At 46.7% G+C, this 27,612-nt stretch overlaps 3 protein-coding genes across 5 annotated transcripts in view; all 3 read left to right on the top strand.

Annotated features, from left to right (window-relative positions):
• LOC119376292 (sulfotransferase ssu-1) overlaps positions 1-13,293 on the top strand; it is a 29,851-nt gene extending 16,558 nt beyond the window's left edge. For 2 of the 3 annotated variants that reach the window (XM_049411394.1, XM_049411393.1), the window contains exon 3: positions 12,852-13,293. The gene's annotated coding sequence lies outside the window, so the exon portion shown is untranslated. Of the gene's footprint in view, positions 1-9,252; positions 9,305-12,851 lie in introns of those variants that run through there. The other variant, XM_049411396.1, reaches the window with a different exon arrangement.
• On the top strand, positions 9,324-10,233 carry LOC119376293 (sulfotransferase ssu-1). The gene has a single exon (XM_037646192.2). The coding sequence runs from the start codon at positions 9,364-9,366 to the stop codon at positions 10,231-10,233; it is 870 nt and encodes a 289-aa protein (XP_037502120.1). The 5' UTR covers positions 9,324-9,363.
• Positions 13,294-16,377: 3,084 nt separating the features above from the next.
• Positions 16,378-19,821, top strand: LOC119376291 (amine sulfotransferase). The gene is made up of 2 exons (XM_037646190.2): positions 16,378-16,489; positions 18,704-19,821. Exon 2 carries the CDS (start codon positions 18,750-18,752, stop codon positions 19,692-19,694), a length of 945 nt encoding a protein of 314 aa, XP_037502118.1. The 5' UTR covers positions 16,378-16,489; positions 18,704-18,749; the 3' UTR covers positions 19,695-19,821.
• Positions 19,822-27,612: the final 7,791 nt, after the last annotated feature.

Here is a 27,612-nt window from a genome sequence, read left to right as displayed (position 1 = left end):
TGTACCGATTTTTATTATCCTCACTTTAACTTGCTTGCAGCAATAAATTCCTGAAATAGAGGTATTTTCTGCGATTTGCCAAGTTTGTGATTTTTTTCTTCAGACGTGCTTCGACAAGCAAGGGAAATAATAGACTCATACGATTGTATTTCACTTGTTCTTTAAGGGTAATAAATATTGTGACGAAGAAGTTCACCGTTTTTTCCCTAGGTGCGCTCAAAATTCAGAAATCGCGAAATTGGCGGAAAAGCGATTTTTGCGGCCGAAAGTTGTATATATTTTTTCAGGCGAACAAAATTTTTTTCCGCAAAACTAACTGCGAAACCATTGTTCCGGGTGTAATGCCTAGATCTACAGTAAATTTCATCACAATCGGGAATGGTGACCGGGACCTCGTGTTCGATCTTATCTGGACACACCCTTAATCAAATGACAGAATTGAAGTCCTTCCAGCGAAGTGTACATCGCCGCATTGAGATTTCGAGAAAGCGAGCTCTAGTAAATATTGTAGAGTCATGAAATTCGGCCGAAATTACAGGCGAAACCGAAGCTGAAGCGCCACTGCGCGCAACTCCCAGACGACCAGAGTGACGTCACTGTTCAGAACAACGATTGCAGTGCTGTTAGCTCCACATTCGTTTGCGTACTGCGCCATCCGTGCTATAATTACAAGCGCAGCAAGCAAACACGCGAATTGAAGTCTATAGATGTTGGATATAAGGACGATCGATTATGCTGGCTATCTGGGAAGAATACGTCAATTGAGCTCTTCCCCGCTTCGGCTTCGCTCCCGCCGGAGAAATCGGACAGGTTTCATCGCTCTGCTGAAATTACCAGATGCCCATTTTTTTGGAAATACCAAAGAAGGGGCAATGGACTCTTCGCAGGAAGGGCTCCAATCTTTCATTTATCCCAATCACCTATCCTCTAATTAAAAGTTAACTAATTTGATTTCCTCAATTACTGACATAAATGATGTTGTTTGCCATCTTAAGATGTCCGTCGCTCCGGAAAAAGTAATTAGGAAGGTCACGAGCAGATATTCCATTTCCCATATTTTTGAAGATTTTCGGACGCATTTCTTGAAACACTCGGTATACATTTGATTCCGCACACGCAACTGCCAAGTCACTGACGATTGTCTCGAACTTACCAACGCGCATCTCCTTACACAAGGCCTTTTTTTGCATAGATAATACTTTTTTTTTCGACAACGCAATGGACGAGGTGCAGCCACACGTGTCACCCGGCCTGCTATTTTATGAGCCTCTGCTGCTTCATTCTCCCTTAGCACGGTGTTTTTGATGCGCAGCAACGACGATCCAGTATCTCTCGTATGCGTCGCGAGTCGGGCGTGAGCGGATAGGAAAGGGAGACAGTTGCAACGCAAACTTGATACGAGCAAAATCCTCTCCACGTCTCCTCAACGGCGATAGTATTCGCTCCCTAGCCCTCTCTGTTTCCTTGCGAAGAGCCGCGTGGAACGAAGCCAGATCGGGTGGCTATTTTCTGCATCATCGTGCCGTCGCATCGTGGACGTTACCCGCGCGTTGTTTCTGACGGTAAGGGGATGGGTCTCGATTTCTTGCCAGCAGTCTTGTGCATCGCGACCCGCAGCAAACGACTACACGTAGTAGACACAGGATAGAAAAAGAAGCAGCACTTTCCATACTGGTAGCAGACATTCCGCTTGTCTTTGTGGTTCCGTTTTTCTTTTGTGAAAAACACCACACCACGCAATCTTGAAAACTGTGCTACGTTGTGCAATTAGGTAATGTAAAACAGATTTACCTTGTAGCAACCGCATGCCTATAGTGGAAAAGATGGATTTACTCTTGTGCCAGATCCAGGAGACATCAACTGAAATATGCGCGCCGCCCCCCCCCCCCCCCGCTTCCTCTTGTTACAGTGATTCTGGGGCCGAATTCGAAGAAAGCACGAAATTTCTCTTATCCAATGGCCACAGGTTTCTGTAATCATAACCATCCTCAGTATCGGCAGAAACGTTTTCTTAGGAACAATTTTAGCGCGATATTTATTTTATTTTGTGTGAATACCGACCCTCGTTCTTCTGATGAGCCGCATTTCCATGCAATCATATTTTAAGGGCGCACTTGTACGAGCCTTCCTACCCTTGCAGTTACATTTTTTTTATTTCTGTCCTTAATTAAGTTCCTTTTTTTCTGCATTTATGTACAACTGGTTCCTCGTGTTTTCTTTTCTATTCTCTGTACTATTTGCAATGTGTTCTATGTGCGATATGTTCAACAGATGCACGCTCCTTGAAATGCAACAAACGCTACATACTTTAAGCTGACCCACTAAGAGCGCCTTGCTTCCAAACCACAACATATCCCGAATGTTAGTGGTTGTACACACTCGCACTAAAGAAAGCAATCGAGCTAGGTGTACATTTACTGCTCCGAAACTAAAGCTGAAAGCTTTTATGCGACAAACAGTCAGGAATACATGGTGTCAGTCATAAGAGATTGCTTGAGAAAATGTGCTCGAAAGCTTATTTCCTTTTAATGTCAAGTATAAAATTTTCGTAAAGAAGGAAATGCCCTTTTGACGAGAATGACCTTTTGTATCTTGCATGAGAAACGATAAAAATTATGGCATTGTCCCCGTTAGTCGTATTTTTCAAAGCACCTGAAGCTTGACCGGGAAGTTTTCGCCTAGCCATAGCGGCAGCCACGCTGGGTGTCTTATCATAGCGGACGGTGGCGCTATAAGACAAAGGCTGGGTCGGCATGTGCAGTTTGTTACTGGTTGAGAAGCGCTAATCAACACAACAGTTCATCTTATGAACTCGCCAAAATTAGGTCAATGACTTCTATCATGCTGCGGGCCGGTAGCGTTCGTCTCGCACATATAAAAGTGTTCTTTCGGTACGTAAAAATCACGTAAGAGCCTTAATAACGCCTGGGGCTGTTGAGCAGCTTCGAAAGAGAACATCTCGACGTAATAAGGTTTCTGTGTAGACGATCTCGGCTTCGCAAACGCTTTTCTCTTGAGCTCTAGCATTCGATGGCATGTGCAGCCATTGCCTGAACACTTTCGATGCCCGCCGCCCACGTGAAAATAGACCGCAGTGGCTCTTGATGTGCAGTGAGTTTTGGTGAACACTGTGCATTGGTGGCTCTTTTGTTTTGCCGCGTTTATTGGCACCATCGAACCGTCGGGAGAAAACTCGCATTTACGGAGACTGCAGTGCGCGTTGAAATACCGGCAACAGCTTCTTTGCTCTGCTCTACTCTGCTGTCACGGTATAGTTGGACATTTCACGCTTGCAGCCTTCGGATAGGTTACTAAATTTACGTTGAAAGCCTACTTTTACTCGTTATTAACGCCGTTTGAGCAGTTCTCACTCGGAACTGTCTGAAGACTTGGATGTTTCGATGAATAATTGGGAAAAACGATTTGTTTGTGCTATCAATTACTTGGTTGTGAGCACTGGTGGTGTACTCTACTTGCAGTAGCGCTTTGGTTTCGCTTGTCGTTATCGGCGTGTCAAAAATGTGTAGTCGGGCGTCAAAAGACATCTAAGAGTAACGCATGATGGTTGGTGTCTTGCGTTAATGATTCAAGGTGATAGCTGGTGTGAATTTTAACATTCAAGGTGATAGCTCGACCTTTTGATTTGCAAGTTACTGTTTCTGTTGGTTGCGGTAACATTAAGGCCAACATCGTAATGTGCAAAAACTGAACTCTCACACTGATGCATTTTGCAGATGTGGTGTTCTTTTTCTAAAAGAGCCAAATGCACTTTGACTGAAACTGAGAAAAACGCACTTTTTTGCTGCTTCCAATATGGTCGGGCCTGCTCCAGCAATTTTTTGCCAGCGTGTTCCTGTCCCCTGAAAACTTCAAATCTGTATTGCGGCTAAAATCTATATAGCCCACTATCGTCTGTATTTATGAGTAAACTTTGTGTTTGGTTCTTATAGATTGGAACATTTCATTTGGGCTTGAGTTAGCTCGTAAAAGAAGCCTAAAACGATTCGAATGTATGGTACAGCAATATTTTCTGATCAAATTAACATCATCCTTGTGCTTCCGTCGGTGCCGTCCTCCGCTGCATGGGCGTAATGGCGATAACTAGACTTGAAGAGCGATTGGTGCTTTGTGGCAAAAGGCGCCCTATTCTGGACTGGCGGCATCGTTTTCTTGTTCTCGGCATGTATTGAAGGCCTTGAAAAGTGCTCCAGCTCTTCTTCTTCGGAGCTCGTTTTACGCCCGTGCCATTTCGGATCACTTCTTCTTCTTCAAGGAATAGATCGGTGGCCAATATTTTCATTTCATACATCTTTTATTTCAAATATACCGTCTTGGAGCTCAAGAACGACATGATACTGTAGCGCTAAACTCGAAAGGAACGCTAAGAGGCACAAATAAGTAGTGAAGTCCGCCTCTTACTCTTTATATTCGAGTTTTGCCCTACAACATGATGTCCTTCAGTAAGTGCCACCTCGCTCTAGAAAAACTTATTGTGGAACGTGCGCATGATAGCAAAGCAATTATGACACAAATTAAACAGACTGGATACGGCCATGTCGGTTCTTTTGGTCACGATTTTTGACGCAGCGCTGGTTTACTGAATGTGGCTCAGTTTGATTGAAATGCAGAATTTGGCTCGTTTTTATTAGAAAATGTCTTTTTGAGTTCACGTTGCACTCAGAAATGGCCCCCATTTTGATTCCAACTGTTTTAAGGTTAAAGATACTTAGGCGCGCTTTACGCTCCCGTAAGATTTAGCACCGTTTCGGTTTCTGCATTTGGCTCTGTTTGAAAAAAAAAACGCCACAAGTGTCCTTGACTCTTCTCCGGTGTCATCACGGAGTTCCATCTGGCAGCAATCACACACGAGCGTCAAGCTTCCCGACGTGCAGCATGCGCTTTGCGCCGGCATCTGGCTTTCGATAATGACGGGAACGAGCAGCTGTGCGGCTGTACAAGTTTCCACGAAATGTATATCCTGTCGCTTTGCCCGGCACTGTGATTGGGACTACGGCGGCCCACCGCAAGTTTTCCCGTATCATTAGTGAACGTACGTATGACAATTTATGCTCGATTTGCACTCCTACGACGACTCTACTGCGCGGTATACAATCGGAGAAATAGTGGGCGTAGTGTGCGCGCCGTCTCACGGCAGCATGCTTAGCATCAAGATGTGCACAAGCATGAAGTCGAGCTTGTCGTACAGTCGGAATCACACTTGTCTGTAGTGCCCTGTCGTTTTTTTGCAGCTGCCGTTTTTTTGCAGAAATATGCAGCGACCGACGCCGTAATGATGACAAACATAGTCATACCGCATGCTAGGTCTTCGTGCTATAATTCAAGCATGAACACAAACTTGTAGCTAACGTGAGGTAGCAACTGTGGACGACATCAGCGGGCACAGCTACGCGCTCGACCGCTATAGACAAGTGTGGTTCCGACTGCACAAGCACCAACTACTTTGAGCGTCTGCTTTCACTATCGGTGCGCTCAGTCCTCATCAAACCATGGGCAATGATATGAAACGCAAACTGCAGCAGAATGTTCTCTGCTGCAGACCCGCCATAAAGATTCGGCAGCCGTTTGCGTTTCATATTTTTGCCCGTGATATCATGAGGACTGAGCGCACCGATAGTCAGAACAGACGTCCAAATTAGAAAAAAAACTGCGCAAAACCACAGGACACACAGGAAGGGAACGCACACAGCGCTGAACTCTAAACAAATTTATTGTGAAAAACCAAATGCATCGCCTATAAATATACATGAACCACTCGCATAATACTGCGTCACTGGACATAGCGCAGATAGGCAGCGGATAGCACAACCACGACAGATTACGTCAAACGCCTCCGCAGATACTCGATTTCCTTAGGCAATAATGCGATTGACGGGGTGCTGACACAGTTTTCACCCAACTGCGCAATCTTATACGCTTCAACAACTTCACGTGTTAGGCGATCCCTGTGCTTACTGACAACACTACATTTCTCAAAAATAGAGGCGCTACTTACGACCGCTTACGTGACATCGCGCTTAGCTACTCACGTACCACGCGGCATGCGGATTTTATAATCATGTACAGCCAACAAGCGCAGCTCTCCGCACTTTTGGAATCCGCACTTTTAGACGTACAAAGTAGTTGGCGCGTGTGCGAACCCTTGAGTTCTGACTTTGGAAAGATCGCGACAACCGCTGGCCAACGTAGCACTTGTGCCACTGTCAATACATGCCCTCTTTCGTTGAAAAGACTCGTGTGTTATCTTGTCCCACGATACGCAAGCCAAAAGGACTGTCAAATAATGATTTAAATAATAGACTGGGGAAAGCAGAATGCGACTTGGGAGCTCTTTATTTTATGTGCTGTCGTGTCAAAAACAACTTCGTTATCGCTAGTTCTATTCGTGCTCGAGTATTCCTTGGCTCTGCTACACTTTGTTTCGTACGGTCGTGACACCATGAGCGCATGAAAACACTCATAAAAACTCAACTCCTTGAAGGAATTGAAACTCCGCCTGCCGCGTGGTACGCGAGTAGCTAAGCGCGATGTCACGTAAGCGGTCGTGAGTGGCGCCTCTATGTGCGACCCTAGACTGAAATATCACTGTCACCCACATGCTGCATCAGTATCAGTGCTTGTACACCGCCCGCTCAGCATATGTAGGGTTACAAGGCCTCTAGAGACATGTGGTGGGCTTAGGTGATTGTCACGGAGGTATGCTGGTGCGTGGTTCTGCCTGGTGGTGCCTGGTTCTGCCTGGTGCTGGTGCCTGTCACGGAGGTGTGCTGGTGATGGAAAGACTAACCTTACCGAACGCACCGTCATACTCCGCTCAATCTAGCGTATAGAGAGGCATAAGCAGCTACACTTGATGTGAAGACTTCCTCAACGGTGAAGAAGTCGTCGCTCACATATGCTGAATTTGGCTGCCAACTGATGCATGGGCGCTGTGGCCATCTCCTTCATAGCGGGCTGGTGACCTGTGAGCGACAAGGTTCTATATCAGCTCATTAAAACACCGTTTGGCGAGTTTATTCATACTTGCAAGGAACAATAGTAGCGCACAAGCTAGACAAGAGCGCAGAAGACAAGGAAGGGCACTCGTCCGTGTCTTCGGAGTCCTCGTATACTTTGCGCGCAAATGTTTATCCTTGCATCAATATCAGCGCCTGTGATGCACGTCTCCGTGTATTTGTATTTCTGTGCTACACTGTGGCGAACAGCAAGCAACAAGTATGCCAAGAAGTCATTCTCTTATTCAGTGTTAAGCGCAGAACTTTTTGATCTGACAGGACGGAACACACACACAAGCGCTAACTTTCAAGAATGTTCTATTCAAAGCCGTATAATAAATGGATACATGTTATCACAGACTCAGACAGCGCATACGTGGAGCTGTCAGAGTATGACAGTTCCTTTCAAATCAGTGATAATGGGGGGTGTGCTGCGACAGTCTTGCCCTCACTTATATATATTGGCTGACTCAATTATCAGCCGCGTCATTTCATGATGATAATTATTGTTAGTGTCTTACTTCCCAAAGCCACAACATCATCATAAGGGACGCCGTAGCGTATGGCTCCGGAATTCTTAACGTGCACTTAAATGTAAGCACGCACGCCTCAAGCTTTTTCGGCTCCATCATAAATGCAGCCGCCGAGGTCAGAATTCGATTCGTGACCTTCGCGTCAGCAGTCGAGCGCATTTCATAATGGTGCTTGCGAATAACTGAACGTTCATGAAAGAGAGGCGAAAACCAACACGTGCCGCAATGCGCAGGTAACGAGCCATTGCCACCCCTCTTAACACTATTACTGTGCTCTGCGAGCCTTTCATTGAGGCACCGCCCCGTTTGCCCCTCGCAGTTTCTGCCAAATGACAAGGGAATCGTGTACACAATACCTTGCTTGCATGGCACATAACGTGTTTTGTGAATGTTATCACAACCTCGTTTGTTGTTCGCATCTGGGCTGCTGCGTCTGCACTGCTTTCTCATCCTTGGAAACTTCCAGCGGCCATTGATAACGGCTGCTGCATTTTCTTGGCAGCTTGTAAACGGTTTTTTTGAGGGAAGGCTTCTCCTAGTGACCCAAGGAGGTGGTCATAGTAGCCTCTCTTGGCGCTTAACCCGGAATATGTTGCCTCAGCAAGGCCAGAAATCTACCTTTGCTAAGTCTTCCCTTATTGTTAGGGCTCCCTAATAGCTTGCCTTCCTGAATAAAGTACGTTTCCTAAAGAAGCCCATAGGCTAACACGCTGTATTTACGGCAGCGTTACTTTAGTTTTCATGCCATCTGTTTTGTCGCATTGTGAGATTTTGCTTTTATGGTAGTGTGATAGGAACTTTGTCGGCATGCTAATATGTGATCACAACGTTTTCTTCTTTCGCCTTTCATCCCATTTCGTGTTCTCTGCTCATCCTCACTAACGTAGAGTAAGTGGAATGTACGCCATTGCTATCGTACTTATTTCTGTGTACGAGATGTAGTACTTACCTGAAACTTCCGTGCGTAATGAAAATCTTGTATTGGGCCCATGAATACAGTCGCTAATGGCTCCTGCGTGCTGTATTTTTGGGAGCGCTATCATAGACGTTTTTGTTTCGATAGTGCCTTACTGTCCAGTCAAGCTACTCCTGTGCATATCAAGTACCTTTCTGCCCTGACATTGGCAGACAAATATAATGTTTTAGCCTCTCACCACAGCCGCATGCGCCTCACTTTGGCCCAAGCGCCATTCCAAGAAAGAATGCATGCAGTTCGTAAAACATCCAGGCATTTTCCTGCTGCAGAATCTCTTTACAAAAAAAGAACACTAGCAAATTGCAAGCTCAGTCTAAGGGATATTTCTTTCACTTTTAAGATTACGTAAATCAGTCGAGCCAATAATCTCTGCCAGGAGTTGTAGTCAATAAAGCTAATAATACCGCGCTTCCGTTTCGGAGCAACACATGCCGACAGGCATGTGTATATAAAAAATGTCAATATATGCATACGTCGTATAACGCATTGCGGACGCTAATATACGAGTAAAGTGCTCGTAATATATCTGATCACAGAATATGTTGAATGATGGTGAGGTAAAAGATTATTTATATATGAATAGCCAAATGTCAGAAACATTGACCTTTTCCGCGTTCCCTCTCCAACACACAACACGATCCTTTCGCTGTGCAGTTTAGCAGAATTCAATGTGACATCTTATCCAACGCAAGTTGTTCAAGTTCGCATTTAATCTTCTTTGCTGTTGCAGTCAAACCTTAGAAAAGCAACACCGAAGCAATACCATGGATCCAGACGCCTACAGGGATATTGACGGTCTGCGCATGCTCAGTTCTTCGACGATACTAACGTTCGCTTTGCCATGGGCTATGAACCGCAAGACGACGACGTCATCATTGCCACTTATCCGAAGTGCGGTACCACGTGGACACAGTACATTGTCTCCAACATCTTCACGCGCGGTAACCCTCCCAAAACGACAGTCGACTTCATGCTTTCCTCGCCCATCATAGTACTCACGGGTGTCGATGCCGTGCGCAAGATGCCGCGCCCTGGGGCCCTGATGACGCATCTGCCGTGCGACAAGTGCAAGTACTCATCGAGGGCCAAGTACATCTACGTTACGAGAAATCCGTACGACTGCTGCGTGTCCTACTACCACTTTATGAAATACTACACACCATGTAATTGCGAAGATGTGTCATTCGATAAGTTCTTCGACCTCTTCGTCTCCGGAAAGTTACTCTACGGAGACTATTTCGACCACCTTTTCTCCTGGTACCCACATCGGCACGATCCGAACGTACTCTTTCTAACTTACGAGAAACTCCAGGAGGACACGACTTACTGGGTACTGCGGATCGCCGACTTTTTGGGAGAAGAGTACGGCAGCGCTCTCAGGAAAGACGAGGCGTTGTTGAAGAAAGTCCTCGACTCGTGTACCGTGCAGAACATGAAAACGGTGATGGCAGATCCGACGAAAGTGTGGATACGCAAAGCTCTGGAATTGCCACCAGAGAGGCGTATAGCGTCCCTCGAACCGTACAGGCACAATCCGGCTCATAAAGAAGAAACGATGCGTGGAGGTGGTCTTGTCCGTAAGGGCGTCGTGGGAGATTGGAAGAACCATTTTTCCCGGAACAATCGAACGCATGAAACGTTGGATAGCAGAGAAGACAGCCATGACCCCGATGTCAGGAATCTTTGGGAGGGGCTGAACCTTCCTTTGTGAAATTTCGATACCGCCATTCCAAGCGCTTTCAGAGAAGTTCGCGAACTTAGATGAAGCGTTTTTTTTTCAGTCTAAATAAAGTTACCATGATTGCTGATAAAGAATAAAAAAAATATACTTGCGTTCAAGAACTCTGCCGCTAGTGTAATAGCGCCCCCTTTCGTATTTTAATTTTTTACACATAACTTTTAGAGAAACGGAAAGTATGGAGTGCTGAACATCGTTGAACAGGGATGCCGTTAGAACAAACGTTTCGAAAAATGTGCCTGTCTTTGTCAAGACAGCAGCCATGATGAAGATAACTCCTGCTCTGACGAGCAGCCCACTTGCCAAGACGTTGGCTCCAGCGACATGTGATGTTCACGGTTGGCCATCAATTCAAACGTTGATGTTACCAAGAACTTCTGTCTTTGTCTGGTAATTATTCAGAACACACATGGATATCATTCAGCAGCCACGCATTCTGAAATCGCTTGCGCAAGAGAGCTATCGCGCACAAAACTTTATATTGATCTTAGTCCTCAGGGCCTGAAAAGCGCAGGCCTTGATTGTATCAGCGCCTTAAATCAGGAGCGGTTACGAGGGGGGCTCAGTGAACAGCGCCTCCCCCCCCCCTCCACATACACACATCCCTCCAGCAATTTCAGATGGGGTCCGGCCCACATAGCTGGTGATTAGCAATACAAGTGTATACCCTCTGTCACACTGTCACATATAAACGAGTAGCCCTTCTAGGCTGCCCTCCCTCTGGCAAAGTTTCGCGTTTGCCCCAGCTTGAACAGAGGGACACATTTAACCAAAGGTAAGCACAAGCTTTAGTGTGCGTGCTTTGCCATTAACGGACCAGCTTTTATGTGTGTCTTAAAGGTCCTTGCTCACAAAGGTTAGCGATGGGTGTACATCGCAACGCTCCTTCACCTGGCATAGCTGAATGCCTTTAATGGTACTCTTACGCAACCCTTCGCTGCGTAACATGACTATTAGTACGCCAACATGGTGCAGCCGTAATACTTGACTAGAACCTGCTGAAGAAGATGAACTGTCTTCTTTGAGCAAAAACAAACAAACATTGCCTTGCCTATTTATACTATTAATCATGCGTCTAATCTCCCTGATAGAACTTAAGACTTCCCCAATACATGAGATAGATAGATAGATAGATAGATAGATAGATAGATAGATAGATAGATAGATAGATAGATAGATAGATAGATAGATAGATAGATAGATAGATAGATAGATAGATAGATAGATAGATAGATAGATAGATAGATAGATAGATAGATAGATAGTAGATAGATAGATAGATAGACAAGAAGGCCTGCGCTGAAACCGCAGCACAGTCACAGCGAAAGCTGGAAGAGCGGCGTTTCTAGCGGCCGTTAAGCTCTCTTGGGGGCTACAATACAAGTACACTAGAAAGGTACCCACTGCGCCATAAATCACAATTTTGTGAAGTTGGGAAGCACCTACTACGCCATTATTCGTCATTCTGCGGAGAAGCGAGGCGCCAGCTACGCGTCTGTAAGGCATTATGTGCACTTTGTTGACGCGACGACTGATGACGATGAAGAATTATGGCTCAGCCCTTTGTAATGGGTTGGAAGCTTTAAGCGGCCCACCAATTATGTAATTTGCATTGGGTGACGCCCGGTCGCTATTTCCCTCTCCCGTCATGCTGTATAACATACGTGACGTGGGAGAGAGACGGGGGGGGGCGAAGAACTTTACTGAGACCCCGAGGAAATGGATCATGCGCTTATGGGCTTCCTTGGCAACCAATACAAGTGCACTTGCGAGGAACCCACTACGCTATAAATCATTGTAATTTTTGAGAAGTAGGGCAGCAGGCACTGTGCCATTTTTCGCCATTCTACGGAGAGCGTTGGTACCTGCTAAACGCATGTAAGGCATTACGCGCACTTTGTTGATGCTGTGCCTGATGACGATGAAGAATTATGGCAGACCCCTTCGTAATGGGTTGGAAGCATTCAACAACCTACTCGTTGCGCAATTCGCGTTGTGTGACGCCTGGGTACAGAATTCGCGTTGTGCGATAATTGGTGCTTATTTTACTCTTCTACCACGCTATATTGCATATGCTAATGAGGTTCCTTCCCGACATGAAGCCTGTATAGGACCTTTCTGCAAAGCAGTTTCGAGCACCGGCATGGCTCAGAGGTTGAACACTGGGCTCCCACGCAGAGGGCCCAGGTTCGAACTTCGTGCCATCCTGGAATTTTTTTCTTGTTTCGCTTTTTTTTCTTATTTCGAGCGATACTGGTTACGGACACCGGCGGCAGCGCGGCGACGACTACGGCGCCAAAAACGGGCGGTGAAATGATCTCATAACAGCTTTCGCTGTAATAGATAGATAGATAGATAGATAGATATAGATAGATAGATAGATAGATAGATAGATAGATAGATAGATAGATAGATTTTTCCAAGACTAAAGACATTTCCAGAAAATGAAGAAGGAAATGAGAGGGTCACAAAAGCGTTCGGAAAACGACAGCGGTACTTTTGTGTGTATTCCGTACCTTTACCGGGTGTCTCATCGTTTGAAAAAGGTATGGACCCAGATATGGATGTAATGTGTTTTTTTTTTTTTTCAGGTGGAATAAAGTTTGGCCAGCTTTGCCCGGCGGTGCATAAGAAGATACAGAGGCACGGTCGGGAGAACCACACGTGCGACATCAAGCATAGAGAAAAGTCAGTTGACTGTTGTACAAGAGTGGTCTGGAACCTACCGTTGTCATGTGGGAAAAGCTATGTCGGGCAGACAGAGCGCTGCTTAGATAATAGAGTATTTGACCACTGTGCCTCTTTGAATGGACCACCATGTTCGAGCCTTTCGCTGCATTGTAGGGACTGTGCTGCAAGCCAAGGTTGACGGAAGCAAGTGTGCTGGCAAGATTTAACGGAAAAACGGAGCGAGAAGTTGAGGAAGCGTTCTGTATCTATAGATGTGGTGATGCATGTGTCGCGAGGCCATCGATAGTGTTGCAGCCCATCGAAATAGATTACCTCAGTGCTAGTCACTAAGACAACTTTTTCTTTCTCTCAGCACGTGTCCTAGCTTCATGTGTGTATATGTGTGAATGTTCCTCAATAAATTTCAGTGGATAGTCTGCGTTGTGTATGTTGCTGTTTTGCTGTGTCCGTGTTTGTTGCGCTACGTTTAATAATGGCTTTCGTCCTCGTTCCCTCTAACGGCTACGCCTTCGACAACGGTGACGCCGTTCAAAGCAGAACGGGCTCCTAGGAGCTGCGCTTCTAGCTGCGCTCTGAAACAAATACAATGCGCTGAAAAATATGCCTTTGTGTCAGTTCACTAACGAGTACCAATTGATAAATATGTGTTCCTACGTATGAGTCAGAGAAGTACCAGCGAATGCGGCCGTGATATTTCGGTGACAGCCTTTGTCCGTTGGGGAAAGCACGTCGCATCAATGGTCATCGCTCCTGGTGGGACACTGTACACAAGAAAAAAAAAATTGGTTGGTGTGGCTTAACCGATGTCCAAGCTGTACTCTACGGTCATTCTTGCACGTTGAAATTGCGTACATTTAAAGCCAGAAGCGCCGGTGGTATGTAGACGGACTACGCCCGGTGCGCTAGCCGTAACGCTCGCTGGGAGTCTCACTGGGTAGGACCGATCACGGCGCATGTGAGTTGAGAAGATTAATGTTTATGCATTTCAGCTTCGAAACCTTTCTCACTGTTGCCTAAAGTGTAGCTGAAGTAAGTAAGTGGAAGTGCAAGAATTTCCAATGATGTTTTTCCTGCATGGGGATATCGAGGGACGGCTGCTCTTCTGGTCCTCATGTTGGGAGGGCTTCCGAAGCCAAAGCTCACTTACTTCGCGTCAACTGCGTGGCGAAGTACCAAATGCCTGTCTCTGTTCAGAACGACGCCTATAAACGTATAGGCACTGCAATGAAATGAGCAACAATCAAGGATGTAAGACTGATATATTTGCGGTCCACGCGTAAACGTGCATTCGCTGCTGCTACGTGCTCCACAAGAATCACCGCCGTTATTACCACTACATGTATACAAAAAAAATGTCTTAGAATGCAAAATGACCGCCCATTTCTGTGTTGGGTTAACATATTTTCGTCCACATTCGAAAGGGAAACATTCAAATTGTCAGTGATTTCGCGTAAAAAATAGACACATCTCATCCTCTTTCTTTGCCAAGGTAGTATTTTGTGACATATATTTGAGACCTGTTAGGACAGCATATATCGGTGCCATCGAATCAAGCATTCGGCATTCAGCGATACTGAAACACCTTGCCGCGCACCATACTGAAAGCACCGCGTGACACTGCCACAAGAAGTAATTCCTGCGTTTCCAGCGCTCCTAGTGCGCGCCAGCATCACAACGGCGAAGCCAGCGCCCGCATCAATGCAACCCAGCTCTTTCCGAGGGCGTTCACCTAAGTGCCAGTGAAAGCGAGCGTGCACCAGCGTTCCCAGTGCGGTGCAGTGCCAAGAAAAAAAAACGAATGGGTGGCTCGCTGGGGGGTACCGGAACGGCTCTGGTTCTTGCAATGGGGCAGTGTGCTAGCGCTAGACCACAGTAACGTGGTTTTATTTCTTATTTTGCATGCTTTCTTTTAAGCGGCGGGGAAAATAACCGCGCAGCATGTGCATACATATGTTGACACAACAGATTGGATCGGTCGTTTTGGAATGTCCTCTTGACCCTAACGAAACGCACTCGAGCGTGAAGTAAAAATTAAAAATTTTGCATAAATGTTCGTTAGTTAACCAATACTCATGCTTACGCAATGCTTACGCGATATAAAAATATTCTAACGAGCGCGAAATGACGGCACACCTGATGTCGTGGATTTAATTGAGCTCTGATTAACCACAATTTTGTTATATATTCGGTTCTAGTGACGTGAAACACCCTGTATATATGTTCCATAATTGTACAAGCGCGTGACATATACAAGATGACCCAGGTAGCCAGCGCGCAATGGGCGCAGTTTCTCGCTTTTCACGCTCAAGCAAAAACACTTGATTACGATACGCAACGTGCGCATACATTTAGCCTTTAAAAATCACCTACGTTTAAATAATCTCTAATGCGAATTCTGAGCGCAGCTTCGTGTTGAGGCCCTGCCAACTGTGTTCGAAGCTTTGTCTATCCGAAGTTGTAGCAATGTAACACTCGTTACATATTGCCACAAAGACGCCAGCGCTCGAATACTACTGCGCACACCAGTCTGTGCATTGCAGGCGTCACCCGCCAGGGTGGTCTAGTAGTTATGGTGCTCGACTGCTGGCCTGAAGGTCGCGGGATCGCATCCCGGCCGCGGCAGTGGCATTTTCGATGGAGGCAAAAATCCTTGAGGCCCGTGTACTTATATTAGGTGCACGTTAAAGAACCCGCGGTGGTCGAAATTTCTGGAGCCATCCACTTCGGCGTCCTCACAAGCATATAGTGGTTTTCGGGACGTTAAACCCCAACAATGATTACCATAATTGAAGGCGTCGCGAATCGAGCGAAACATTGGCAGCCCCGTTAGCACAAGCGAAGCCAGCCGCAGTGCACGTACCAGCCTGCATACGCGTAAACTCCGACCGAAGGGCCCACGAGCGTGACGGAGGAAGAAAGCGAGGTTCTGTGGTTCGTGATATCGACAGATTCCGCGTTCGCTCTCTTTTTTCCTCGTTCGCCTGATCGGTTACGCCTGCAAACGCCAACGGCGACGCTGCTCAAGGCCTTACAGCTGCGCTCTGAAATTGGGCAGTCCTACATCGTTTTACACTCCTGAAAAACATGGCGTGAGTTGCAACATGGACTAGTGTGGTGACGTCTGCGATTGCGTGAATACTGTGTCGCTCCAATAAGGTGACCATTCAGAAGAGCAAGAGTGGCAGTCTAAACATGCTTTGAAAGGAATTCAGAAAGCCAACGCAAGCTGAATGATTGTGAAATCGATGAGCCGTCATGCTTCTACGCAACCCCTTTCGCCACTTCCTCGACCGGCGCAGATAACCTTCGTAGACATTTCTCGGTCAGCCTTTCCACTCTATCTTCTCACGTGAACGGCCTTCGCATCCGCATAAACACGTCAGATCCCGCAAGCTTTATTCGCGGTAAACGTGTTTCGTGAATGCCTCGTCCTCGGTGAGCTCGACGATTAAGGAGTGTAACGTCTTTTCGCCGTGCTGTCGGTGTTTGCCTGAACATAATCCACGCCATTTCTGTTTCTTCACGCACCGTCTACCAGGTAGCAGCGCTTTGCCTCAGCGTCCACTCGCATTGTATTTAAAACGTGCGTTGTCTGTGTACTCCATTTTCTTTCGTTGGCATACAATCACAAGGAATGCATAAGTGGAGCGATTGCAGAAACCCGCTTGTAGGCAAGTATGGCGATACGAGTGCTGCCCACCCCCTCGACTACGTTAAGCGACAGTGAAGTGGGTTTTAGGTAACTCATGTGTGACCTGTCTGTGCATTCCACGTTTCACCTAACCTACGGAAACGTTCGGCAATTCGCTGCAGGCTACGGGACGCATTGACCTTATTTCTCAAAGGATGACGTTTCATTCGGTTTGTTGTGTAGTAAAAAGATCGAATTGTTTGCCAGCACCTGTCTCAACTTTTCCTTTATACGTCCCTTTGCTTAATGTTATGCTCCACATAATACGGAGGAGTATGTACGAAAAATTCCAATATATAGTCCTGTTAGCTTGTTGTGAGGCACCATGAATGTCGCTTTTGACCTCCTTTGTAGAATTGCAAGAGTGCCTACTTAGCTAGTAGGCCAATGCGAACGATTTTGCACATGGTATTCTTATCCTTCGTGCAATAAAATAAGCGTGAACTACAACCCAAGTTTTCCGGATATCATTTTGAACTGAAGAGCAACACCACAAAGCTTATATATCACACGGTTTGTTGATCGTTTTACCCTGTGAGCTAGTCATTTACTCCACTTTTGGCAAAGCTGTGGCGCATGCAACAAATGATTTGATATATCACAGGACGGGTTGTTATGACAATGATTATATATTTTTGTGGGACCGAGTTTAGCCATCGCATTGAGATAATACACGGCTAGAAGTCTAGGAGTCATATTATGTTCTACTGTAGCGTTTTGAAGAAATACATAACTTCCCAATAAGAACCTTCATTTATAAAGAAAGTTTTGGCAATACAGTACTCAAGCTATACTTGTTGCACATATTTGCTCGAAGTGTATCTGTATTAGCTTGCATTCAATCTTCTGAAATGCTCTACAGATACCTTGCAACGTGGACGCGTGTTGCACTCATCACAAATCTTGGGAAGCTACTGCAATGTATGAGCGTAACTCAACGGCCTTCGAAAATGCATGGTGGTTGCCGAGCTTACGCCAGTATATAGGAATTTGCTGAAAAGTACCGTACTGGCACCATGTTCAACGGTGTTTGAGCAGCAATTACTATGCATCCTTCAAGCAGTGTCCAAGCTATACTATTGTCGGATACACTTTAGAAGTCCGGTGAGGCTCCCGCCCAGATGACCGAAGCACGGCAGCCGATCGCTTCCGCAACTAAAGAAATAGTCCCGCTCAGGCATGAAAATCTTCATTGAATACGGGGGTCACTGGCCGCCCGGCTCATAACGTCACTCTGGCGTGCACGTTCATTGGTGCAAGCTTATTTGCATCCGCTTTGCGTAGGATTTCTAAAGTTATGTCACACTATAGTTATTTCGCGCAGCCACAAGCAGGCTGCTAATTTTCCGTGAGTATTCAATGGCAAATAACTACACAATGCCTTTTATACCACACTTTGCGATCAAAAATCAATGAGTTATGCGCAGTTGTCCAAGTGGGTAAATTTGCGTATAATGCGGGGCAGTTACTAGTATCATACAGTGGTCTCACAAGGAACGGAATATATTGAAGACAACGCTGTCGTGAACTTTGGAAACACCGATGCAGGAATCCCCGTCGTAATGACGGAACACTAAATCAAATTTAGCGGACGGGAACCGGTTTCCTAGCAGCTTTGTGGCAAAATATAGTGCGAAACGCTTGCCTCGCTCACGACTTTCCGCTGTTCGACTGGCGCCGAGCTAGTTGCCTTCCAGTTGCCTGTCGCCTCCTCTGTCTTCTTGTGAAAGTAGTCGCCATAGCAGAAAGCACCTCAAAACACCAAAATAACTAACATATTACGAAAGTTTTTGTAATAAATCTGACTACAATAAACAATCTAGATATATATATATATATATATATATATATATATATATATATATATATATATATATATATATCGTATTGTACATTGACTGTCTCATTGACATTTAATACTTGCAACCATTCACCAATCAATCAAAGAAATGCTACCTGCATTTATTGCCCATATTCCGCGCGCATGTTTCCCATTGATAATATTTAGTATGATTGTTCAATGCCCAAGGCAAAACGAAATCTCTGCTATTTTCTTTGCAGGTTCCACTCGAACATTTGCTTAAGGAGGCTGGTGAAGACCTCAACCATGGATTTTGTCTCATGCCGTGACGTGGACGGCCTTTGGATCCACAATTTCTTCCATGAAGATCTCATCCGCTCCGCGTTAGCATACAAACCACGAGAGGATGACATATTCCTCGCAACGTACCCAAAGTGCGGCACGACTTGGACACAGTACCTCATCCTCAGCATACTCACTGATGGACATCCACCGAAAACTGTTGTCGACTTCATGCTAGCGTCGCCTTTTATGGAAATGACAGGCGCCGAAGCAGCAGAGAGGATGGCCAGGCCAGGTCTCTTGAAAACTCACCTCCCGTTCAATTTCCAACCTTACTCGCCTCAAGCAAAATACATCTGCGTTACACGCAACCCGTACGACGTTTGCGTATCTTTCTACTATCACATGAAGGGCATGACAGCCAAGAAATACGATGCCTCCTTTGACAGGTTCTGCAAAGCGTTCATCGCCGGCAAGACTTCCTGGGGAGACTACTTCGATCACTTGCTCTCCTGGTACGAGCACCGGAATGACCCAAACGTCTTGTTCTTCACGTACGAGGAAATGAAGAAAGACACCGATTTCTGGACACTCAAGATTGCTGACTTCATGGGTGAACAGTACGGGAAGAAGCTGCGCGACGAGCCTGCCTTACTGCGGAAAATTATCGACGCGTCAAGCCTCAAGAATATGCAAGGCGTCTTCAACGAGCAGATGCGTACAGTAATAAAAGATATGCTGAGCTTGGGCCCAGACAGGGCTATCAAGTCAATGGAAGTTTACAGGGAAGTTATAGCTCAATATGAAGAGCCCCTGCACAGCGATGACGGGTTTGTTCGCAAAGGCATCGTGGGAGACTGGAAGGCTCATTTCACGAACGAGCAGATAAAGAATATGAAAACGTGGATTGCTGAAAAAACCGAAGGCTCGGATGTTATGAACTTATGGAAGGATATCGATCTACCATGAGAGAACGGCGACGAAGTGGGAACTTCATGTGGCAGTGCATGTACATAAATTGTCAGCTTTGGCCATCACTCGTGGTGGTGACTTTGGTAAATAAATGTCGCGGGAGAAGCCCTACGTTGTACCAAGGATGGAAGAAAAACGGCAGAAATCGACAGCCCAACAGACTTTGCATTGATGCTATAGTTTTATAAACACCATACACTGTTTTAAATGCGAAGCACTTCTTAGCGAACCTCAGGCACATTGGCCGTTTCTATCTACGTATCTATCTATCTAGCCGCCTACGTCTGGGCGCTCTCCTGGTCGTCTCCATAACTTGTAATGTACTAAAATTGGCATAGCAGGGGATGAGTGTATGACGAACACGATTCTAACTGGTCATAAAAAGCAATAACGCAGAAAAACATTCGGCAGATACCACGCGCTGTGGAAATCAGTTTCATGCGAAGCAGTGAGGGAGTTCTATGCTGTACTGTATGGCTTTTGAGCCAAGCGTTATGAGGTGGATCTAGGTGTTTTTGTAAGTGTGCGGCTATGTGCACTTCGTGCGCTTATCTGGCACATCGACAACACTGGCGTTTAAAGGGTATTACGATGTGATGTGACGTCAGATTGTGATGTGACGTTAGATTACATACGTCAGTGTTATCGAAATTATGTGCGCTTTATGGTGCAATCATGTGAATATGACCGTGACTTTCGTTAATGTATTCCACCTGGATCTTGCAATGCTTCATATAGCTTGCTGAATCATAGGAATACAAATGCAACGTTTATGAGACTGCTATAAAAGCGGGAGCCACCACTGCCACCACAGACGTTAATCTGATATGGACGCGTGTAACGTAGGAGTCCATATGTAGTGTTTATTGCTTTTTTGTAAAATTAGATAGCCAGCACCACAAACAAAGTACACGTTGCATCGACATTGCAGCGGACATTACATAGTTGTCCGGCAACCTTGGCTGCGTCCCCTTCCGAGTGCTCTAATAATAAACCGGCACTTGCATATGAGACGCTCCAGGTGCCGCAGCGTCGTGTGGTCTCTCGTGTCTCGGTTCGTCTGTTCCTATAGCATGGCTTAAGCCCAGCGTCGGTACATGGTGTCAGAAGTGCACGGTCTAAACGCGTCTTCAAGCCATGGAAGGACTACGCCCGCCGGACCATCTCGTATTTTCCGGGAACATCGCTGAAAACTGGCGTAAGTTTCGTCAGCGTTTGAACTCTACCTCGAAGCCACGGAAAGCGAGAAGGAACGCAGTCAGAAGCAGAAAGCGGCGTTGCTACTCCATGTCGCAGGGCCAGAAGCTATCGAAGTATTCGACACCTTTGGTTGCACGACGACAGAAAAGGAGAGCTATGACACCCTTCTTCAAAAGTTTGAAAGCTATTGTCAGCCTCGCACGAATGAGACTTTCGAAACGGTACTTGTTTCGGAAGCGCGTCCAGGCGGATGGCGAACCTTTGAAAGCTTCTTGAGAGACCTGCAGCTAAAAGCACAGAGTTGCAAGTTCGGATCTTTGCGGGAATCCATGATACGGGATCAAATTGTGTTCGGAATAGCTGACGACCAGCTTCGAGAGCGCCTACTCAGAGAAGACTCGCTATCGCTGGAAAGTGCCATTAAAGCAGCACAATCCACAGGAAATAGCAGCAAATCAGAAAGAGTGTGGCAATCTCCGGAAACAAAGCTGTTGAAGCCATCAGCAAAGAAAAGTGTCAAGCAAGGACAAGACGCCGAACCAAAAAAGAGCCTGCTACAAGTGCAAGAGGTGGCATGAACCGAAAAAAATGCCCGCGTACGGTCAACGATTGAAGAAGTGTGGCCGCAAGAATCATTTTGCAGCGGCCTGCAGAACGAAGAAAATGGTCGACGATGTGGAAGAGACGCGCAGCAACTCGTCCAACGCGCAGTATGAAATCTTGCAGTTTGTGCCAGCAAGAGCTCGGAATGGATTATAAACGCAACCGTGGACAACAGCAAACTGAAGCTCAAAGTAGACACAGGATCACAGGTAAATTTAATTCCTGTGCGTTGGCTCAAGAATTTCAGAGGCCACAAGTACGAGCTACAGCAGAGCAAGGCGACGCTACGCAGTTACAGCGGTCAAGCCATCAAGCATCTTGAACAGTAGTGATGCCAGTTACTTACCAAGGCAAGACTGTGAGCCTGAAATTTTTTGTGGTGTTTAAAAAGATGTGCCCTACTCGGACTTGCTGCGTCTGAGGACTTTGACCTCGTGCGTCGCACCGCGGAGGTATCGGCCAGTGCTGTCTCATGTTGGACCGGGACAGGCAACGCTTCGGGAACGCGTCATGAAAGACTACCCGAACTTGTTTCGCGGCTTGGATGCGTTCGAACGCCGTATAAGATCGTGCTTCGACAAGGAACGCGTCCAGTTATTCAACACCCGCGTCGAGTGCCCCACCTCCTCAAGCAACACTAAAGGATGAGCTGCAGCGTATGAGCGACGCAGGAATCATCGCAAGGGTTGATGAACCGACTGAATGGTGAGTCCCTTGGTTATAGTTCGGAAAAAAACTGGCGCTCTGAGAATTTGTATGGATCCACGGAACATTAATAATGCCTCAAGCGTGAGCACTTTGAAATGCCGAAGCGGGAAGAAATTGAAGCCGAGCTGACAGGCGCGCGTATCTTCCAAGATTAGACGCCAACTCTGGTTTCTATCAGATTCCGTTTAGACGAAGAGAGCTCTCGCATTGTACATTCAGCACGCCATTCGGGCGTTTCAGATTCTTTCTTCGCATGGCCATTCGGTTTAGCGTCTGCACCAGAGGTGTACCAGAAGGCCATGTGACAAGTATTTGATGGCCTCTCGGGTGTCAGAGTATACGGTCGGTGATGTGCTCATATGGGGCTCGAATGAAAAAGAGCACGAAGAGCGTTTGAGGCTGCGCTGGACGCGGCTCAAAAACATGGTGTCACATTAAAACGCTGAAAAGTTGAAATGGGCATGAAAGAAATAGTTTTTCGGGGCGATAAGATCAGTGAGAAAGCATACAGCCATCGCCCGAACTCATCAGCAGCGTCTTGCAAATGCCTGAGCCAAGTACAAAGCAAGAGCTTCAGCGCGTCCTAGGCATGGTTACGTATTTCGGAAAATACGTGCCACATCTCTCAGACAGGGACTACTCTTCTCCGTGAACTGTTTAAAGCACGATAGAGACTTCGCATGGGGACCCGAGCATACAAAAGAGTTAGAAGCCATAAAGGAGGCTATAACTAGCTCACCTGTGCTTGCAGTCTACGATCCCAAAAGAGAATGTAAAGTCTCTACTGACGCCTCAGGATTCGGGCTTGGCGCAGCATTCTTCCAGAGGCATTGGTTTAGATTGGGCGACCAGTAGCATATAGCTCCAGACGCCTCACAGAATTGCGAAAAACGATACTCACAATTGAAAAGGAGGCGTTAGGCGTTGTCTACGGCTGTGAAAAGTTTCACGAATTTATATATGGCCGAAAGGTGCTCATAGAAACGGATCATCAGCCGTTGATTTCGATATCAAGAAAATGTATTGGCGACATGCCTCCTCGACTACAACGCCTGTTCCTCCGACTGATGAGATATGAATACCAGTTTGCCTATGTTCCGGGTAAACTTCTAGTCCTGCCAGACACGCTATCCAGGGCTCCAACTCCCTACTGCAATGTAACAGAGGACGAAGATAGCGATGTGGAGGACATGCAGTATCGGTCCGGTCCAGTCTGGTCAGTGATAAAACCAGCGCGAGACTGGTCGAAGAGGACAGCAAAAGATCCAATTCTCTCAGATGTGATCAAAGTCATTCAATCTGAGCATGAACAACCGCTTACGGGTCCGTACAAAGCGTACCGCTCAGAATTGTCGGTCATTGGAAAGCTGTTATTCAAGGGAGCCAAAGTGGTCATACCACGGTCATTACGAACAGAAATGCTAAGTCGCCTGCATGAAGGCCAACTTAGGCAATAAACAATCGCTTGCGAAGGCGAGGCTGTTGATGTTCTGGCCAGGAATGACTCATGACATAAAGAACATGATCAGCAGATGCGAAACTTGCAAGATCAATGCATATGCTCAACCTGAGGATCGCTCCTTGATGAGAGAAATCCCCCATTCTCCATGGATTCGCGTTGGAGCAGATCTATGTCAATATGGAGGTAAAACGTACCTGGTGCTCTACGACGCGTACTCCAATTATCCGGAGGTTGAAGAGCTACAGAGTACTTCAGCACAAGAAGTTATACGCAAAATGTCGTCCATTTTTGCTAGGCATGGGGTACCACTGGAAGTTCTCAGCGACAAATGGGCCACAGTTTACATCAAGAGAGTTTGCCCGCTTCGACAGCGTCATATGACTTCAAGCACATCACGTCGAGTCCTCGCTTTCCGCGTTCAAATGGACTCGCGGAAAAAGGCGGTGCAAGTGGTGAAACATATCCTAAAGAAGACCCACCCATTCAGGAGGTGACTTTTATCAAGGCCTTCTAAATTATCGCACAAGTCCTCTAGAATGCGGTAGCTCCCTGGTGAACTGCTAGGAATCGCCGCCTCAGGTCTGGTCTTCCCGCTTTAATCCACTCGCAGCCGAAAGGTCACAAAGCGCCCTCAACGTGATGAGCAAAGGGAACGCTTTCAAGCCTTCAGCCAGGTGACATCGTTCGCCTGAGGGATGAGAAGGGATGGTCACGAAAAGCAAACGTGCTCGACCAGGTTGCACCTCGTTCCTACAGAGTACTCACTGAAGACCGTAAGGAATACAGGCGAATAGACAGCATCTTCGCCCCACGTCGGAAGCCTTTACTTTTAGCAGCCTACCTGATGATGGGGATGACAAGAGATGCGCAGCTACCCTGTAATTCGGAAGTGCCTCAAACGCCTGACCAGGATTACAACGACAGTGCTGGTTCATCTGCTCCTGTGACTCACCCAGCAGAGCAAACCACCCCGGCAGAAAGCGCTTCCGACACACAGCCTCTTCGGAGATCTATGAGAACACGTCGTCCAACGAAGTTCCTGTCTTACGACAAGCAGTTCAAGCAGATCTCGAGATACAGTGTTGACAATGCATCTTCGCCAAGAAAGGGAGGTGCAGCGGACTTTACATAGTTGTCCGGCAACCTTGGGCTGCGTCCCCTTCCGAGTGCTCTAATGATAAACCGGCACTTGCATATGAGACGCTCCAGGTGCCGCAGCGTCGTGTGGTCTCTCGTGTCTCGGTTCGTCTGTTCCTATAGCATGGCTTAAGCCCAGCGTCGGTTACAGACATTACGCCTGCACAGGCTGTTTTTTCCAACCAGTCTATAGACCTGGCGTGGCTCTGTGGTAGAATACCTGATTTCCACCCAGAATGCTAGGGTTCGATGCCTGCTGGGATCCTTATTCTTATTCTTTCCATTCGTCTGGTAAACGCTGCCGATGTCGGTTTTTCTTCACGCTCTCTCATTTAAATACGAATGTCTGTTCTCGCCGTTCGTGGTAGTTATAAACCTCTCAGTCACCTGTGGCGCATACCCATACACTGCGTCCCTAGGTAAGGGTATGTGCCACACGTGTCTGGAGGAGAGGGTTTGTGAGAGGAGGAGAGGAGGAGAGGTTGAAGAAAGGAAAAGGCGCAACTTCTGCAACCCTTATTGGGAGAACGGCTCAGTACGCGACATGATTTTCACGTTATTCATCTCACGACCAGACAGTCATATTCGTCAAATCCTTTTACCCTCCCATGCCAATTTTGGTCTACAGCAAGTCAAGGAGCCGATCATGAGAGCACGCAGACGTAGGCGGCTAGATAGATAGATAGATAGATACGTAGATAGAAACGCTCAAAGTGCCAAAGCTAAGAAATGTTTCGCATTTAATACCTGTCGCGCACATCATGAAACCATCCTCTGTCAGTCAGGTGTGGCGCATACCCGTAAACCAGAGTTCATGTCATGCGGGTATGTGCCACAGGTGATAGTCTCAACCAACACAGTAATCGCGACACACTTTGACACGCAAGGAACGTGGGGTTTTATGTCCCCAAACCAGGATATGATTATGATAAACGCCGTAGCGAAAGGCTCCGGAAATGTTGACCATCTGGCATTCTTTAACGTGTACCGAGATCGCACAGCACACGGGCATCTAGCATTTTGCCTCCATCAAAATTTGGCCACCACGGCCGGAATTCAATCCGCGACCTTTGAGTCCGCAGCCGAGCATCGTAACCGCTACACCACCACGGTGGACGCAAGGAAAGTGAAGAAGCTGAAGACAGAACACCCCTGGAAGACGCTCAACTACTATCCACTCGTCCACGTGGTCCGCAATGTGGGCCACGTGCATTACGCAAAAGCCGGAGCCAATGCTTCCTACAATAAATCTGCCGAGAGTACCGGGCCTCTCACCATTAAGGGTGACTTCAACATTGATTTATAAAACCCAACAACGCCTGGTCCTTATACTGCATGAAAGACGGCTTAGATGTGGACAGGGGATCGAAACACCTGGCTGCCACGTCCAGGAAAGGAGGCATCATAGATAATTTCATCGTAAGAGGCATGCAGGATTTCCACCAGCTGTACTATACCTCGCACTTCCCTACACTTAGACCCCTCGTAACCGCGATCATGAACGGGTCCAATTAACAATTCCTCTCCAGCTGCTGGTGCTCACTGATCACTGTGATGATGACCTTGTCCAAAAACTGTCAAGAACCCCTTCCACATTCTAAACGCGCTAACCGATAAATGTGATTTTGTTTACCTACAGAGTAAGAGTTACATTAGCTTAGAGTGCATAAATTCTAAACTTGGTAACCCTTACTATCGGTACACAAGATCACATTCATCGGTTACCACGTTTAGAGTGCACACATACACACGGGTTCGTGAAACGTGCGTGCGTTCTCCGTCATAACAGACAAGTGGAAGCATGACAACTGTAACAACTGCAACTGTGACTGTAACATACGTGCAGTGCGGCTTTCGCGTCCCGCTCGTCTGTGTATGTGTCTAAAGAAACTTTCCTGCATGAAGCTTAGTTGCGAGTAACGCCTGGTCTGTGCATCTGTGTCCTTCTTGTCCTGTTCGGATTCGCGCTATCCAGTATTGAGAATATATGCACTACATATCAGCTTACCGCGTCTCGTGTAGGTAACACTCATGTTCCTGTTGGCATCGTTACGCAACTGTAAACTGGTTACATTATACATATTCGACATTTCTCTAGCGTCATTGCGTAACGTTTCGCTCAATGTGAAAAAATACGCCATAGTCACCATCCCGCGCACGGTTCGCATAACATCAATTACCACGGCCACGTGGGATCTGCCGAACTTATTATAGCAAGTGTCCATAAGATGGAAGCGTTGCCTAGCGTTAGCGACTTCGCCAAAACCTCACCGCTTTTAAAAGTGGTTCGTCGTGACCAGGACACTACCAGCATCATGAACTGCCTCTACCTTATAGCTGCGCCTAGCGCGTGCAACGCAATAGCCTCGGCCGGCACGCGCTCTCTTCCTCCTCTTCTCATCTTAGGATTCACTATAAATAAAGACTTTGCCCTTGTCAATGTACATTCGAGAAATGAGGATAGTTGAAGTACATTTTTCTGCATCGCCTGGTACTTTGGCGGGTAATAAGGCTTGTGGCTCGCACACCTATTCAGGCTGACATGACAGGACTGATGTTCAATGTACGCGTTTCCCCCTGCCTGTGCCCTCTGGAGCAGTAAAAGCGAAGCAGAGAAGAGAAATAAGAGTGAGGAAAGAGAGACCTCCCTATTGACACCATGGTAGTTAACACCCTGATTATTAAACTTTGCTAATGACAACCATGCTACATAACACCTTGCGAAGTACGACCATGCTAAACTGGGGTCATACAACTAAATCCTTGCTCAGTAGAATCTTGTTAATTAATGCCATGGTAATTAAG

The sequence above is a fragment of the Rhipicephalus sanguineus genome, unplaced genomic scaffold (genome assembly GCF_013339695.2).
Source record: "Rhipicephalus sanguineus isolate Rsan-2018 unplaced genomic scaffold, BIME_Rsan_1.4 Seq1150, whole genome shotgun sequence".
NCBI lineage: Eukaryota > Metazoa > Arthropoda > Arachnida > Ixodida > Ixodidae > Rhipicephalus > Rhipicephalus sanguineus.
This window is presented reverse-complemented; position numbering and strand designations above follow the sequence as displayed.

Bases quoted from the DNA above. Each gene is read 5' to 3' on its own strand.
- LOC119376291 (XM_037646190.2), top strand. From the start codon at position 18,750: ATGGATTTTGTCTCATGCCGTGACGTGGACGGCCTTTGGATCCACAAT.
- LOC119376293 (XM_037646192.2), top strand. From the start codon at position 9,364: ATGGGCTATGAACCGCAAGACGACGACGTCATCATTGCCACTTATCCG.